This window comes from Nomascus leucogenys, chromosome 14 (assembly GCF_006542625.1).
Source record: "Nomascus leucogenys isolate Asia chromosome 14, Asia_NLE_v1, whole genome shotgun sequence".
In the NCBI taxonomy this organism is placed as follows: domain Eukaryota; kingdom Metazoa; phylum Chordata; class Mammalia; order Primates; family Hylobatidae; genus Nomascus; species Nomascus leucogenys.
In genome coordinates, this window is record NC_044394.1 from 84,383,360 (window position 1) to 84,400,437 (window position 17,078).

The window sequence follows — 17,078 nt, forward strand, 5'->3', positions numbered from 1 at the left end:
AACAATCAGAATGAACTAACACCCACCTAAGTTCTGTAGCTAATTTCACTTCTACAAGATGGAGCTAATGAGAATGATGTCCACTTTAGAGGGTATTAGTAGGATAAAATACAAAAATATAGGTAGTTATACTCCAAGAACTCTAAAGAATTAAAAGCTACGAAGTTACTTTCATGGTGTTCCTCCTCAAATATATCCAGATAATAAAAATGCTAGCATTTAAAAAAATTGCTGGGCACGGTGGCTCACGCCTGTAATCCCAACACTTTGGGAGGCTGAGGTGCATGGATCACCTGAGGCCAGGAGTTCGAGACCAGCCTGGCCAACAGGACAAAACCCCATCTCTAGTAAAAATACAAAAATTAGTCGGGCATGGTGGCGGGCTCCTGTAATCCCAGCTACCTGGGAGGCTGAGACAGGAGAATCACTCGAACCTGGGAAGAGGAAGTTGCAGTGAGCTGAGATCATGTCATTGCACTCCAGCCTAGGCAACAAGAGTGAAATTCCGTCTCAAAAAAAAAAAGTTGTGTCAATTTTCCCATTAAAAGTTTTCCAGTCAAAAGAAAAACTACTGCTTTTGTTTGTTTTTTGAGACGGAGTCTCACTCTGTCACCCAGGCTGGAGTGCAGTGATGCGATCTCCGCTCACTGCAAGCTCTGCCTCCTGGGTTCACGCCATTCTCCTGCCTCAGCCTCCCGAGTAGCTGGGACTACAGGCGCCCACCACCATGCCCGGCTAATTTTTGTATTTTTAGTAGAGATGGGGTTTCACCATGTTAGCCAGGATGGTCTCAATCTCCTGACCTCATGATCCGCCTCGGCCTCCCAAAGTGCTGGGATTACAGGTGTGAGCCACCGCGCCCAGCCAAAAAACTACTGTTTTAAGAATATAGTATGGCCATGCAAACCATCTGATCTTTAGCTATTTTCATTCTAAATAAGAGGAAGAAATTAGCTAGAACTTTTATTTTATAATTAGTTGTTAAAAAAATGGGTCATTATTGCTTAAAAGACACTAATTTTAGCATGTTGAGTTTTAAGTGAAGCAGAAAACATTAGCAACTTCATGAAAACATTTCTTTGTGAATTTCATAAATTGAACTAGGTTTTTAAAGACAGGAAAGAATTCAAATATTATCTGACACCGAGTTATCAGAAAGGAAGAATAAATTTTTCATTAAGTAACTTCTATAGTCTTTATCAACAGCAAAAAAATAGTTTTCATAATGAAATTATATAAAAATTCCAGTCTGTACATAAATAATCTGAAAGATATTTATACTATATATGTAAAGAATTAACAATGCAAATCAAGTCAAATACTTAGATGTAATTTTTTAGATGGCTCCTTACAATAAAGTGCCTTTATACCCATGGACAAATAACAAAATGACCTTCGGACATAATGATTACAACTTATACTGTGAATCAAAAGCCTTTTGCTCTTTCCTTTAAAGTATTAACCAACCTTCTGCAGCTGTGGGAGTCTCTGCTTTCTCTTCAGAGGCAGGAATTACTCCAGTATCAAGAGTCACTTTGGATTTTACAGTTTCTTCTTCAGATTTCCTTTGAGATTCCTTTTGTTTACTCTGATCCTTTTTACCTGTTTCTAACTCTTCTTTTTCTTTCAGCTTCCGCAGTTTCGCCTTTTCTTCATCCCGCTTTTTTCTCTCACGCTCCTTCTTTTCTGCCTTCTTTTGGGCCACTGTCTTAATTTTGAAGGAGGAGTCATCATCTTCATTCCCACTTTCTATGTTAGGACCTGGCTTGTTTTTCTGATTTTTTTTCTGTCCTTTTCTAGATTGCAAAAATTCATCTGATTCATCACCACTTTCACCAGAAGAATTTACTCTTGAACACTCTTTAATTTTTTTACTGTTATCCTCATCCTCTTCTGACCCATCCCACTTCTTAATTGATTTTTGAGCTTTCCCTTTAGCTTTTTTAGGAAGTTTGTTAAAATCATCATCATCATCACTCCCAGAGTACATTTCCACTTTCGGTTTTGCAGTCTTTTTTGATTTTGAATCTTTATCTTCCAATTCTTCGCTATCATTATCATCAAAACTCTGTTTTTTGCCCTTCTGTCCTTTCTTCTTTTTATCTTTTGAGGTGAATTCCTCTTCGTTGTTTTCTGTTGGCTAAAAAATTTCCATTGTTAGAAAAAATTAACAGAATTATAACTGAGACCAGAGTCATGTGCTTCATTAAGTAAACATTTTTTTAAAATCTCAAAATGATTTCAAAATCTTTTTCAAAGTCTTTTTCACAGGAATATAAAATTCAAACAAGCAAGAGAGGTTGGCCTTGGCCTCAGACACATCTCGCATCATTGTAAATTGCAGAATCCAGAGGCTCTTGAAACAGGCACTAATCACCACTCATTTACTAACCTTACAAAGCCTAAGGGACAAGTTGAAAGAAGAAAAAATATCTATGATTTTCCCATTACTCTGAGGCTTATCCAAATTCGAAGGATGAAAAAGAAACAACAGAGAAAACTGAAGGTGGAATGAGTGATTACATCATTATCTCCAAATGTACCAATTTTATGAACAAGCAACATACCACAAAATACCTTTACATTCCTATTTTTCCCTTTGGCATCAGATTTCATAGAAGCTTTTAAATAACATATTGTACACTGCTCAAAAGTTTCCAAATACAGCTCCCCAAACCAACATTAAGAAGCAAGAATAGAATACGAAATACGAATAGGTAACAAAGGTCTGTCTTTCACCTTCACTGCAACAGTTTCTCTGTCAGCTTTGATGCCTTGAGCTTCCAAAGACAATTCTTCCAGTTCTTTCAGGATATCATCTTCACTAGAAAAGGATTAAAATACATTGTGAAGCACTGGTATAGTTTTTATTAAGTGAATCCAGTACCAAAACAAATAAAAATCAAATATATTTAAAATATACTTACTCAAAGTCCTGCTTTTTTTTCTCTTTTTTCTTTTTCCCTTTTGACTTTTGAGGCTCCTGTTCTTTGGCAGCACCAGCTCCTTCTATTTCTGCAGCCAAGGCATCAAGATCAATGTCATCCTTGGCGCTTAAATGAAAACAAAGACATCCTAAATGTTACTCAAAAGCAAAATAATCATTCATTTACATAGATTTTATCATTTTAACCTTTTTCATGCATTAGCAGCACAGTGAGAAAAACCATTTGGCAAGTTCAAGTTACATCTACTTATCAGCCTCCCTACATCTGCTTCAGTGAAGTTTCTGGATTACACTCAAATAAGGGAGAGATAATGAAAAGCTCCAGAAAAAAATCAGGATAATCAAGAAAAGGAAAGTAACTTTTGCAGATACCAAAGGTTTTTTGTGTGTCTGAAAGAAGTTATTTATAAAATGGAGAGATCTTAAAACATAAAACAAGTCTTATTTCTCGACTATCAATAACACCACCTAAGTATTTGGACCCCTGTGCATTTTTACTTGGAATAGCAGAAATTTCAGAGTTGGAAGGAGGTTTAGAGATCAGTCATCTAGCCTATTATCTCATTTTACCAATGGGAAAACTAAAATGCACAAGGATTGAATGTCCTGAGAAAAACAAAACCACACATTCAAATCTAAATGAATTAGGAATGATTCACTAAATAAAATACTTAACCAAAAATCCAGAATTAAACCTGCTTGCTCCTGGTTTCATTTCTGGATCCATCCAACAATGTCCTCACCTAACAACTTACTTGGAGTAAACCAAATTAAGTTCTAGCTAAAACCTACAGAAAATGAAGGCGGTCCAGTCTAAAATGTACAAGTAGCAAAGGCAGATGAATCCAAATGAATGGCACAGTAAGAAAACAACTCATGGTAACGTGGCCTTTATAATGGACGCCTTGTATGTAAAGAGACGCTTTAGTTCAGTGAAGAAAATTTCTTTTTTTTTGGTTTCTTTTTCTGACACGGAGTCTCACTCTTGTCGCCTAGGCTGGAGTGCAAGTGGCCTGATCTTGGCTCACTGCAACCTCCACCTCCCGGGTTCAAGCGATTCTCCTGCCTCAACCTCCCGAGTAGCTGGGACTACAGGAGCCCGCCACCACGCCCAGTTAATTTTTTTTTTTGTATTTTAAGTTCAGACGGGGTTTCACCATATTGGCCAGGCTGGTCTCAAACTCCTGACCTTGTGATCTGCCACCCTCGGCCTCCCAAAGTGCTGGGATTACAGGCGTGAGCCACCGTGCCCAGCCTCAGTAGAGAAAATTTCTAAAGAGAAGTAACTTTCAACCATATTATAAATATAATTAAAAGATTATATGACAAGACATTGAGGATATAGAATTTAGCCTTAAGGAGCTTAACAGGGAAGATAGACAGCAAACCAGTAAACCACAAATTGCAAAATGTTAAATGCCTTGAAGTAAAAGAACTTAATGCTTTTATAAATAGTTGGCCAGAACTGAAATGTGCTCCTTTTCTTCCTATATTTTAGATAATTTGACACCGATCTGCTGCAGTGGTGGTGACTTCCTACAGTACCAAATCCAGAATGGGAAAGTCAGAGGCACCTTATTCTTAGCAAAAGGGGTAGTACACATACCAAGACACAGTGAGTACAAAAGCCTAAAGGCAACAAGGTGTGTTATGCCTCAAGAGGGCTCACAAAAGGCATCTGAACCACCCAAGAAATGTTTGGGCATTATATATTTATTGACCGCACCCAAGATAGAGGGAACCAGAAGCTGAGGGGGGAGCCAGGCAGTATATTTTTAGCAACAATATTTCCAGGTAATTGTGCACCAGATCTGAGCACTGTCATTCTTCTTCCTTTATAGATGAAATAACTACTAACTGAGGCACAGAGAATCTGCCCAGGATCACATGAGTCAGAGATATGGGATTTGAATCCAGGAAGTCTGATTCCATAGCCAGATGTCTTACTTCTGCTGACATAATCCAATTTGCATTTTAGGCCTGGATGCAGTGTCTCACATCTGTAATCCCAGCACTTTGGGAGGCTGAGGCAGGCAGATCACTTGAGCCCAGGAGTTCGAGACCAGCCTGGCCAACACTGTGAAAGCCCGTCTCTAAAAAATATATAAAAATTAGCCAGGCATGGTGGCGCATGCCTCTTGTCCCAGCTACTTGGGAGGCTGCGGTGGGAAGATTACCTGAATTACCTGAGCCCAGGAGGTTGAGGCTGCAGTAAGCTAGAATTGTGCCACTGAGTAAAACCCTGTCTAAAAAAACAAACAAAAAAAAGTATTTTTGAATGCTACATCTGATATGATGAGTGGCAGGGCTGAATCCTGACTAGTCCGGAAGCAAGGAGACCAGTTAGGAAGCTTCTGTAGTAACCGTAATGAGAAACAATGAGCACCTGACTTGCACCAGTGGCAGGCAAGATGTAAATGAGTTAGATAAATATTAAGGGAATAGAATCAACAACACTTAAGTGATCAACAGGATGAATATAGAAAGGAGTAAGGAAGAATCAAGGACAATTCTCAGGTCTCCTCAGGTAACAAGAACCTAAGTCTGCCCCAGCATCTCCCAGGAGTATCCCCAAAGGCATCTCCGGCAACATTTCAGACTACAGCAGCTTCTGACAACTGCATGTGCAGAGAAGGCTGAAGTTTGGCATCTCATTACCAAAAATTTATCTGCCTCACCCAAACTATATCCACCTCATCAAAATAGCTTCAAGAATCTTCTTGTGATTAGCTATATTTCTGGAGAATTCATCAATAAACATCTCTAGGATAACAGTGTATAGGACTACATTTGTACATTATTAAGTCTGAAAGGCTTTTTGTGGCTAACAATATAAGATGAACAGTTTTTTTAATATGCTTATATTCAGGCATTGTGCTGACCAATGCCTAGACATAATATATACACTGTCACTTAATATTCATAACAATTACATAAAATTATTCTTAAAGATAGTAATTTTTTAAAGGCCACCCAGCTACAAAGTAGCATACCAAGAATTCAAGCCCAAATTTTAACACCAGGTTCTACTGCCTTCCTAAAAAATGGGAAATAATCTAGTTTATTACTTGCTTAAAAAATTCAAACACAGCTATGAAATTCCTACAGTTTACATAGAAAGGCAAAAGACTTAGCATAAGTCAACATAATACTGAAGAACAAAGCTGCAAGACTCATTACTCAATTTTAAGATTTATTATAAAGCTACTATCAAGACAGTGTAGTACTGGTGAAAGAAGAGACACATAGATCAAGGCAACAGACCAGGCAGCCCAGAAATAGAGCTCTGAGAAGGATACTAGTATTAAAATGAAAACACTAATCACAGACTGAAAGGGATATTTGCAAAGCACTACTAGCTGAACGACCTGTATCCAAAATACACAGAGAACTCTTAAAACTCAACAATAACAACCCAATTAAAATATGGGCAGTCACCTTGTCAAATTAGGGGCGGGGGAGTAGATGAAAAATGTTAATCATCATTTGTCACTGGGGAAATGCAAATTAAAACAAAGAGATAGTGGTATATACCTATCAGAGTTGCTAAAATCCAAGAAACTGACAATACCAATTCCTGGTAAGAAGGCAAAATGGCTGATTCTGGGGCAGGGGCTGGACATAGACAAAATAAGCCTGGAGCACTGTGTAATGGTAGGAAGTAAGGAAATGATTTAAAAACAAAAAACAAACAAGAAAATGCCAAAACACACAAAAAAACACACACACAATGTTGAGTCTACGACAAAGGGACACATGAGCCAACTGAAAGAGCTACCAATGGGCAATGGGAGCAACAAATTAATATGTTAATTAATTAGAAGAACAAATTAAATAACAATATTAAATTATAAGCTAAAGTATGAAATAATTCCACTAGTCATACTACTAGAAAGAAATGATTAAGTAAATAAATGGGGAAGAGACAAACGTGTGCAGAAGAAAGCTAAATATGCAGAATTCCATCCTCAAGGAGGTGGAACATAATTTTCCACTCCTAAACTATGAGCTGTGTACAGTGATTTCATTCCAAAGAGTACAATATAGAAAGAGGAAGAAAAGAGTAACATTATAATGTAGAAATCTGACAAACACAGCCTCAGCCAAGTGATCAACATCGACATCAGTGATATAATGAAATCTGAGAAACTATCACAGATAAGACAGAACTAAGGATAAATGACGACTAAATGTAATGTGGCATCCTGTATAGGACCCTGGAACAGATACAGGACAGTAGAGAAAAACTAAAGAAATCTACACGAAGTAGGTACTTCGCTTAACAATATTGATTCCTTGATTGAAACAACTGTACCATGCTAATATAGTAACAACAGAGGAAACTAGGTGTGGGGCATATGGAGACTCTGTATTATCTTCACAATCTAAAACTTCTACAAATTAAAGTTTATTTTTTAAAAACTGAGCGGGGAGGCTGGGTGCGGTGCCTCACGCCTGTAATCCCAGCACTTTGGAAGGCCAAGGCTGGTGGATCATCTGAGGTCAGAAGTTCGAGAACAGCCTGGCCAACATGGCGAAACCCCGTCTCTACTAAAAATACAAAAATTAGGTGGCACATGCCTGTAATCCCAGCTACTCGGGAAGCTGGGGCAGGAGAATTGCTTGAACCTGGGAGACGGAGGTTGCAGTGAGCTGAGATCACACCACTGCACTCCAGCCTGGGCAACAGAGCGAGACTCTGTCTCAAAAAAAAAAAAAAAAAAAAAAAAAAAAACCCAAAAAACAAAAAAACTGAGGGGGAAAAAACCAATCATGTTACTTATAGTTATTCCAAAGAAAGTAACATACTTAAATCTAACAAAACATATAAAGTATTTATATGTGGAAAATTACAAAATGCTTATGAAAGAAATCCAACACTTGACTAAGTGAAGAGACATGCCATGTTCATGGGCTATAAGACTCAACACAGTAAAGATGACAATCAGCCCTAAAATGATATACAGGTTTAACGAAATTCCAATAAAAATCTCAGCAAGATTTTTAGGACATAACCAATAGAGACAAGGTTATTCTAATATTTATATGAAAAGGCAAAGAAACTAGAATAGCTAAACCAATTTTGAAAAAAGACTAAAATGTGAGGAATCACACTACCAGATTTCAAGACTTAACCAAAGCTCTTGGTACTGGCAAAGGAATAGACACAGATCAAGACAAGAGAAGAGAGAGAACCCAAAAACAGTCCCACAGAAGTATAACCATTTAGGCGAGGCGCAGTGACTCACGCCTATAATCCCAACACTTTGGGAGGCCGAGGCGGGTGGATCAGTTGAGGTCAGGAGTTCGAGACTGGCCTGGCCAACATGGTAAAACTCCGTCTCCACTAAAAAATACAAAAAGTAGCTGGGTATGGCGGCAGGCGCCTGTAATCCCAGATACTCAGGAGGCTGAAGCAGGAGAATCTCTTGAACCCAGGAGGCAGAAGTTGCAGTGAGCTGAGATAGCACCACTGCACTCTGGCCTGGGTGACAGACGGAGACACTGTCTCAAAAAAAAAAAAAAAAAAAAAAAAAAAAGTACAACCAATTAATTTTTGACAAAGGTGCAAAAGCAGAGGGTAGCCTCCTTAACAAACAGTGCTAGAGCAAATGGACACCTATCTATCACACAAAAATGAACTTTACCCTCAGTCCTTATCCAAGGGTGAACCCAAGATATATGATGTACTTAAAAAATAAATAAATAAAAGCATAAACTTTTAGGAAAAGAGTAAAATATTTTTCAGATCTAGCACTAAGCAAAGAGTTAAGAGTTAAGACTTGAGGCCGGGCACGGTGGCTCACGCCTGTAATCCCAGCACTTAGGGAGGCTGAGGCGGGTGGATCACTTGAGGTCAGAAGTTCGAGACCAGCCTGGCCAACATGGTGAAACCCCATCTCTACAAAAATAAAAAAAAAAATTAGCTGGTCATGGTGGCGCATGCCTGCAATCCCAGTTATTCGGGAGGCTGAGACAGGAGAATCACTTGAACCCAGGAGGCGGAAGTTGCAATGAGACAAGATCGTGCCACTGCACTCCAGCCTGTGTGACAGAGCGAGACTTCATCTCAAAAAAAAAAAAAAAAAAAAAAAAAAAAGACTTGAAACTAAAAGCACAATCCAAAAGAAGTGGAACTCATCAAAATTAAAAACTTTTGCTGTGAAAGACTATGTGAAGGGAATGAAAAACAAGCTACAAAATGGGAAAAAATATTTCCAAACCACAAGGATTAACAACTAGAATATACCCAAAACTCTCAAAACTCAACAGTAAAATAAATCCAAACAATCTAATTAAAAAATGGGCAAAAGGCACAAAAAGACATTCCACTGAAGATACACAGATGGCAAATAAATGTTCACATCATTAGCTATTTGGGAAATGCAAATTAAAACCACAATGGGATATCACTACATACGAATCACTACATACCAATGAGAATGCCCTCCTCCCCCATAATAGTGATAATAACCAATACTGGTAAGGATAGAAGGGAACTGGAAAATTGATACACTGCTGGTAGAAATACAAAATGGCAATGCCACTCTGGAAAATAGTCTATCAGTTTCTTGCAAAACTAATGTACTTACCACATAACCCAGCAACTGCATTCTTGTACATTTATACCTAAATAACAAAAATTTATGTTCATGGAGAAATTTGTAGACAGAAGTTCATAGCAATTTTATTTTCAATAGCCAAAAACTGGAAACAACCCACGTGTCCTTTAATAGGTGAACGGTTGAATAGACAGTGGTTCATTTCCATTCCATGAAATATTATTCATCAATAAAATGAAATGAACCATTGATACACACAACTTCGATAAATCTCAAGAGAATTAGGCTGAGTAGAAAGAAGCCAACCTCAAAAGGTCACATACATACTTAATTCCATTAATACAACATTTTTGAAAGGACAAAACTTTAGAAACATACAAGACACTTGAGGTTAGAGACAGGTGATAGAGAGTACAGGAAGGAGGTGGTTACAAATGTACAACATGAGGGATTTTTGCACTGACATTCTGCATCTTGACTGTGTAATGGATATACAAACCTACACATGTAATAATATTGTATAGAACTAAATATACAAACACACACACACGAACACAAAGAGTATAAATGAAACTGGGCAAACCTGAATATAATCAGTGGACTGTATCAATGTCATTATCTGTGTAATGGTTGGGCACAGTGGCTCACGCCTGTAATCCCAGCACTTTGGGAAGCCAAGGTGGGTGGATTGCTTGAGCCCAGGAGTTCTAGATCAGACTGGGCAACATGGCGAAACCCGACTCTACAGTAATCTACAAAGAAATTAGCCAGGCAGTCCAGACGCAGTGGCTCACGCCTGTAATCCCAGCACTTTGGGAGGCTGAGGCTGGTGGATCACAAGGTCAGGAGTTCAAGACCAGCCTGGCCAATATGGTGAAATCCCATCTTTACTAAAAATACAAAAATTAGCTGGGTGTGGTGGTGCACGCCTGTAGTCTCAGCTACTCAGGAGGCTGAGGCAGAAGAATCGCTTGAACCCAGGAGGTAGAGGATGCAGTGAGCTGAGATCATGCCACTGCACTCCAGTCTCAAAAAAAAAAAAAAAAAAAAAGAAGAAGAAGAAATTAGCCAGGCATAGTGGCATGTGCCTGTACTTTCAGCTACTCCAATGGCTGGGGTGGGAGGATTGACAGCCCAGGAGAGGGAGGCTATGATGAGCCACGATTGTGCCACTGCACTCCAACTTGAACGACAGAGTGAGACCCTGTCTCAACTGCATATGAATCTATAATAATCTTGAAATAAAAGTTTAACTTTAAAAAAGACACTGTTAACAAAATAGGCCAGGCACAGTAGCTCACACCTGTAATCTTAGCACTTTGGGAGGTGGGTGGATCACTTTGAGGCCAGGAGTTTGAGACCACCTTGGCCAATATGGTGAAATCCTGTTTCTACTAAAAAGTAGGAAAAAAATTAGCCAGGCGTGGTGGCACATGCCTGTAATCCCACCTGCTCAAGAAGCTAAGGCACAAGCGTCACTGTGCTCCAGCCTGAGCAACAGAGCAAAACTCTGTCAAAAAAAAAAAAGACACAATTAGCAAAATGAAAAGGCAACACAGGCTGGGCATGGTGGCTCACACCTGTAATACCAGCACTTTGGGAGGCCAAAGCAGGCAGATCACCTGAGGTTGGGAGTTGGAGACCAGCCTGACCAACATGGCAAAACTCCATCTCTACTAAAAATACAAAATTAGCCAGGCATGGTGGTGCATGCCGGTAATCCCAGCTACTCAGGAAGCTGAGGCAGGAGAATCGCTTGAACCCAGGAGGCGGAGGTTGCAGTGAGCTGAGATCACACCACTGCACTCCAGCCTGGGCAACAAGAGCAAAACTCCGTCTCAAAAAAAATGAAGAAAAGAAAAGGCACAGCAAAGAGTGAGAGAAAATATCTGCAATACATGTATCTCATAAAGGATTTGCCTATGAAGAAACAACACAATTTTTTAAATGGGAAAATGATTTGAACAGACACATAACCAATGAAATGAAAGAATGACAAACACATGACAAGATGTTATCACTAATAAGGAAGCATAAATTAAAACTACAATAAAGGCAGGGTGTGGTGGCTCACGCCTGTAATTCCAGCACTTTGGGAGGCCGAGGTGGGTGGATCACATGAGGTCAGGAGTTCAAGACCAGCCTGGCTGACAAGGTGAAACCCCGTCTCTACTAAAAATACAAAAAAAGTAGCGGGGCATGGTGGCTCGTGCCTGTAATCCCAGGTACTCAGAAGGCTGAGGCAAGAGAATTGCTTGAACCTTGGAAACAAAGGTTGCAGTGAGCCAAGATCACGACTCCAGCCTGGGCAACAGAGTGAGACTTCGTCTCAAAAACAAACAAACAAACGAAAACAAAAAAAAAACAAACAAAAAAACCCACAATGATATGTCACTACACAGCCACTAGAAATCCTAAAATTAAAGATTGGTAATAATACCAAGTGTTGAGACAGGATATGGAGTAACTAGAACACATACATCCCTAGAGGGAATGCAAAAATGGCAGTCACTTTGGAAGAGAGTTTGACAGCTTCTTGTTAAATATACACTTAACCATACGACCCAGCAATCCCACTCCTAATCCCACTCCTAGGTATTTACCTAAGAGAAATGAAAATACATGTCCACACAAAGACTTATACTCAAATGTTCATTGCAGCTTTACTCAAAGTCAGGAAAAGCTGGAAACAACCCAAATATCCATCTACCAGATAATATATAAACAAATTGTCATATATCCAGGCAATGGAATAATACTACTGGGTAATAAAAGGGAAGCACTAATGCTACAAGCACTAACATAGATGAATCTCAAAAGTATACTGTACTAAGTGAAACCCAGTCAGCCAAAAAAGACTATGTACTCTATCATTCTATTTATATGAATTTCTAGAAAAGGCAAAACTACAGTGACCAAAAATAAAACATGAAAACTACAGTGATTACTGGGCTCAAGTGATCCACCTGCCTTGGCCTCTCAAAGTGCTGGGATTACGGTGTGAGCCACCATGCCTGGCCCTTTTATCCATTTTTATAAGTTACAAAAATAAGAAGAAATCTATAATCTTTTTCTAGTATCTTAATTTCTATTAAACTCAGTAATGTGGAGTTAAAATGATGTTTAATGAAGGAGTCTTTTAAAAACATGTTATTTATTCTTTATTTCTTCATTCTCATCTCACTACTTAACAAAAATCAACTCAAAATGAATTAAAGACTTAAATGTAAAATCAAAAACTATGAAACTATTAGAAGAAAACAGGAGAGACGCTTCATGACATTGTTTGAATAAGACCTCAAAAGCTCAAGCAACAAAAGCAAAAACTGACAAATACAATAAAGGAAACAACCAATAGAGTGAAGAGACAGCCTATAGAACGGGAGAAAATATTCACACACTATGCATCTAACAAGGGGTTAATATCCAGAATACATATGGAACTCAAAATAACAATAGCAAAAAAGCAAATAATCCAACTAAACAATGGGCAAAAGATCAGAATAGGAAGACATAAAAATGGGCACCAGGTATATGAAAAAAATACTCAACATTTATTAAAAATCAGGGAAATGCAAATCAAAACCACAATGAGATATCACCACACCTTAGACTAGCTTTCACAAAAAGACAAAAAATAATATGGTGAGAATATGGAGAAAAAAGAACGATTATATACTGTTGGTGGAAATATAAATTAGTACAGCCATTAGAGACAACAGTATAGAAGTTCCTCAAAAAAAACAGAACTATCATATAATCTAACAATTCCACTATTGGGTCTACATAGCCAAAGGAAATGAAATTGCTATGCTGAAGAATATTTACACTCCCACATTTACTGCAGCACTGTTTACAATAGCCAAGATATGGAATCAACCTAAACGTCCATAACAGATGAATGGATAAAGAAAATGTACGTCTACACAGTGCAAATACTATTCTTCCATAGAAAAGAATGAAATCCTGTCATTCTGTGACAACACATATGAACTTGGATGTAATTATGTTAAGTGAAAGATGCCATATACAGAAAGACAAATACTGCATGATCTCATTCATATGCGGAATCAAAAAAAGTTGATTTCATAAAAGTAGAGAGTAGAATAGTGGTTACCAGACACTGGGAAGAGTAGGAAGGAGAGGGAATGAGCAGAGGTTGGTCAACAGGTACAAGGTTACAGTTAGGAGAATAAGTTCTGGTGTTCTACTTCACAGTAGGATGACTACAGTTAACAATAATGTATTATACTTCAAAACAGCTAGAAAAGAGAATTTGGAATGTTCTTATCACAAAGAAATGACAAGTGTTTGATGTGATAGATATGCTAATCATCCTGATCTGATCATTACACAATGTATACAGATACCAAAATGTCACATTGTAACTTATAAATATGTATAATTATTATGTGTCAAGAACAAAATACAACTTGTATTTTTCCAGTTGTATAAAAACAGTATTTCTTTATTGTGTGTGCAGGCATGTACTCAACTTTGGAGTTTGGCTTTTGGAATTAAATAAAAATCATATGTAAAAATAAAAAGTAAGACAAGTACTTCACCTTGAGACCAATATAGTACAAAGCCCTTTTAAAGACACATATTACAAAAAATTGTTCACTGCAAAGTAAAAGGAAAATTAACCTCATGTACAAATCTCCTCTCAATTCCAAACTTAGCAAATTTCATTTGATACTGACAGGTATTTTCCACTGAAAACTTGCGTAATCAATGTAAAATTAGACAAGAAACACAGAAAATTCAACTCCTTTCCAAATTATTCCACACTTGAAAATCTCCAAGATGTCTAAGACTCCTTTTTACCAACCTCTCTGCTCCAATGTCCCTTTACCCACTGCAGAGGTTTTAAAACCTGGCCCAAAATATCTCTGACACTCTTTGAGAGGTGGAGGTCTATCTCCTTTAATGTGGGAGTTGTATGACTGCTTGCTAAATAGAAGGATGCAACTTTTGTTATAGTTTCTAGGCCTAGGCCTAGGCCTTAACCTGGCAGCTTCCTGTCTCTTGGAATGCTCACTGCCAAGCTAATGGGGATGTCCAGGTCAGGTGGAGAGATCAAATAGAGATGCTCCAGCTGACAACTCCAGCTGATTAAGTCCAGTCAACCTCCAGAACCATGAAAGATAATCACAAGTTTTCTTGTTTTAAGCCACTGTTTGGGATGACTTGTTATGGTACAATAATAACCGAAGCATCCCCATATTTCTTCCTATTCCTAATCAATACCAGGGCCTATAGTAATGGACAGCATGTTGGTAGAAGTGTAAAATCCAAACTACACCACTCCTTCCTCCGTCCCCATCCCCAAGTTGATGGACAAATTGTCCAAAACCTCAAAGTATTAAAGGAAGGGTAAGTCGCATATAACACTGTTGCTGCCCTTTTTCACTTACTTTGACTTCTGCCCCTCCCTGCCAAAACTCTTAATAATAGTAAACAAGAAGAAGAGCATAAGAGGGAATCCTTCTCTTTATTCTTAACTCTATCTCAGCAGTAACAGCTGCAATAAGAGAAATTGGGAAATTCAGTCCCACCTTCTCTACAGGTTGCCTTCTGACATCTCATTTCCCCAGTCTTCATCTTCTTACCCAGAACATCCTTGATCATCAACGATTACATATAAAAAGAGGAAAAACAAGACAAAAGATGGGAAAGCCCAGAAGTCATTGCTCCTCAGTGGCCCCCACCACTTATAACCACAAATCTCAACAGTTTTCACTCTTGAGTCCCTTAATGAAGTTATGACACAAGTACTACAATCAATAAGCTGAGAACTAGCTATGTCTCAAAAGAAAACCCTCCCAGCTTACGATGTCCTTATGAAGTCATGACTCCTTTAAAAGGGATATGAAACCATACTGCTACTATATTATACAATGCAATGCAAAGGGTAATGTGTATCTTATCACCTTCTACAAAATTCAACCTAATCCTTTATTTTCTAAATATATGATACATTAATTTGATAAGAATACAAATCTTGTAGACCCCCCTGATACACATATCCTAAGTTCATATGTATTATAGATTCCAGTATGTCTAACTATCAGATCATTACAGCTTTTACAAACTGGATTAAGTGGGGAGAAACACAGAGTTGCAGGGATTTCAGAAGCTTCAAAATTCTCTCTGGCAACTTCTGTTTTACCTGTCTGTTTTAAATTTTAATTTGATAATAAAGATTTAAGATGAATATAGATAGCCACCTTATCACAGTATACTGTCATAGAACAGCAACCCAAGGTTTTGTTTACAACCCCTACCCCCCAAAATTGTTTCCGGTTGATGAAAAAGATCAGATGCACACTTAATACATAAATTAAACCTTTTTGTCAAGGGAAGAATCTGTCATATAAAGCTCAAAATCACTAGTTCAAATAAAAAAAAAGTATCAGAAGAATTGAGCTCTTGCTAGTTCAGGCATGCTGAACTCAAAAGAAATCCCATTATAAGAGGCAATACATTCACAATGAAAATGGTCATTTAGATCCTACTACTCAAAGTATAGTTATAGAACAAGCAGCATCAGTATCATCACCTTATTGAAAATGCAAAATCTCAGGCCTGTTAAAAAAAAAAAAAACACTGAAAAATGCAGAATCTCAGACCCCCACCCCAGATCTACTGAACCAAAATCTCCATTCTAACAAGATCCCCAGGTGAACAAAGTTTGAGAAGCCCTGATTTAGATTCAACAACGTGGCATCATCTTTCAAATCAATACTGCAGATTGGAACTTTACAAAATTTTATATTTGTTACTATTTGATATAAGACTATTTGGGGGCCTGGCACAGTGGCTCATGGCTGTAATCCCAACACTTTGGGAGGCCAAGGCAGGAACATCACTTGAGTTCAGGAGTTCAAAACCAGCCTGGGCAATATACCAAGACCTCATCTCTACTAAAAATCAAAAAAATTAGCTGGGTGTGGTGGCATGTGTCTGTAGTCCCAGATACTCAGGAGGCCGAGGTAGGGGGAGGGTCGCTTGAGCCCAGGAGATCAAGGCTGCATTGAGCTATGATCAGACCACTGCACTCCAGCCTGGGCGACAGGGTGGGATCCTGCCTCAATAAAATAAAATAAAATAAAAAAAGAATATTTCGGGTTTCATAATTACAGAGATACAAGTTTATATTTAGGATTATGTCTGTAGATATATATAATATTGATAAAAATTCAGATCCACATTCTCAATAAACACCTTAAGATACAACTTATACGGGCTGGGCACAGTGGCTCACACCTGTAATCCCAGCACTTTGGGAGGTTGAGGCGGGTGGATCACGAGGTCAGGAGATTGAGACCATCCTGGCTAACGCGATGAAACCCCATCTCTACTTAAAAATACAAAAAATTATCTGGGCGTGGTGGCGGGCACCTGTAGTCCCAGCTACTCGAGAGGCTGAGGCAGGAGAATGGCGTCAGCCCGGGAGGTGGAGCTTGCAGTGAGCTGAGATTGCTGGAGACACCTTCTCAAAAAAAAAAAAAAAAAAAAAAAAGACAAAAAAGATACAACTTTTGTTCTAAAATAACTGATCACAT

The 17,078-nt window shown here is 38.4% G+C and overlaps 1 protein-coding gene across 2 annotated transcripts in view; it reads right to left on the bottom strand.

Annotated features, from left to right (window-relative positions):
* Positions 1-17,078, bottom strand: part of EIF5B (eukaryotic translation initiation factor 5B) — a 66,400-nt gene that overhangs the window by 37,024 nt on the left and 12,298 nt on the right. For both annotated transcript variants that reach the window (XM_003274844.3, XM_030828065.1), the window contains exons 2-4: positions 2,928-3,053; positions 2,740-2,824; positions 1,468-2,140 (exon numbers count right to left, since the gene is read on the bottom strand). In XM_003274844.3, the coding sequence (XP_003274892.2) occupies positions 1,468-2,140; positions 2,740-2,824; positions 2,928-3,053 (884 nt within the window). The remainder of the gene's footprint in view (positions 1-1,467; positions 2,141-2,739; positions 2,825-2,927; positions 3,054-17,078) is intronic.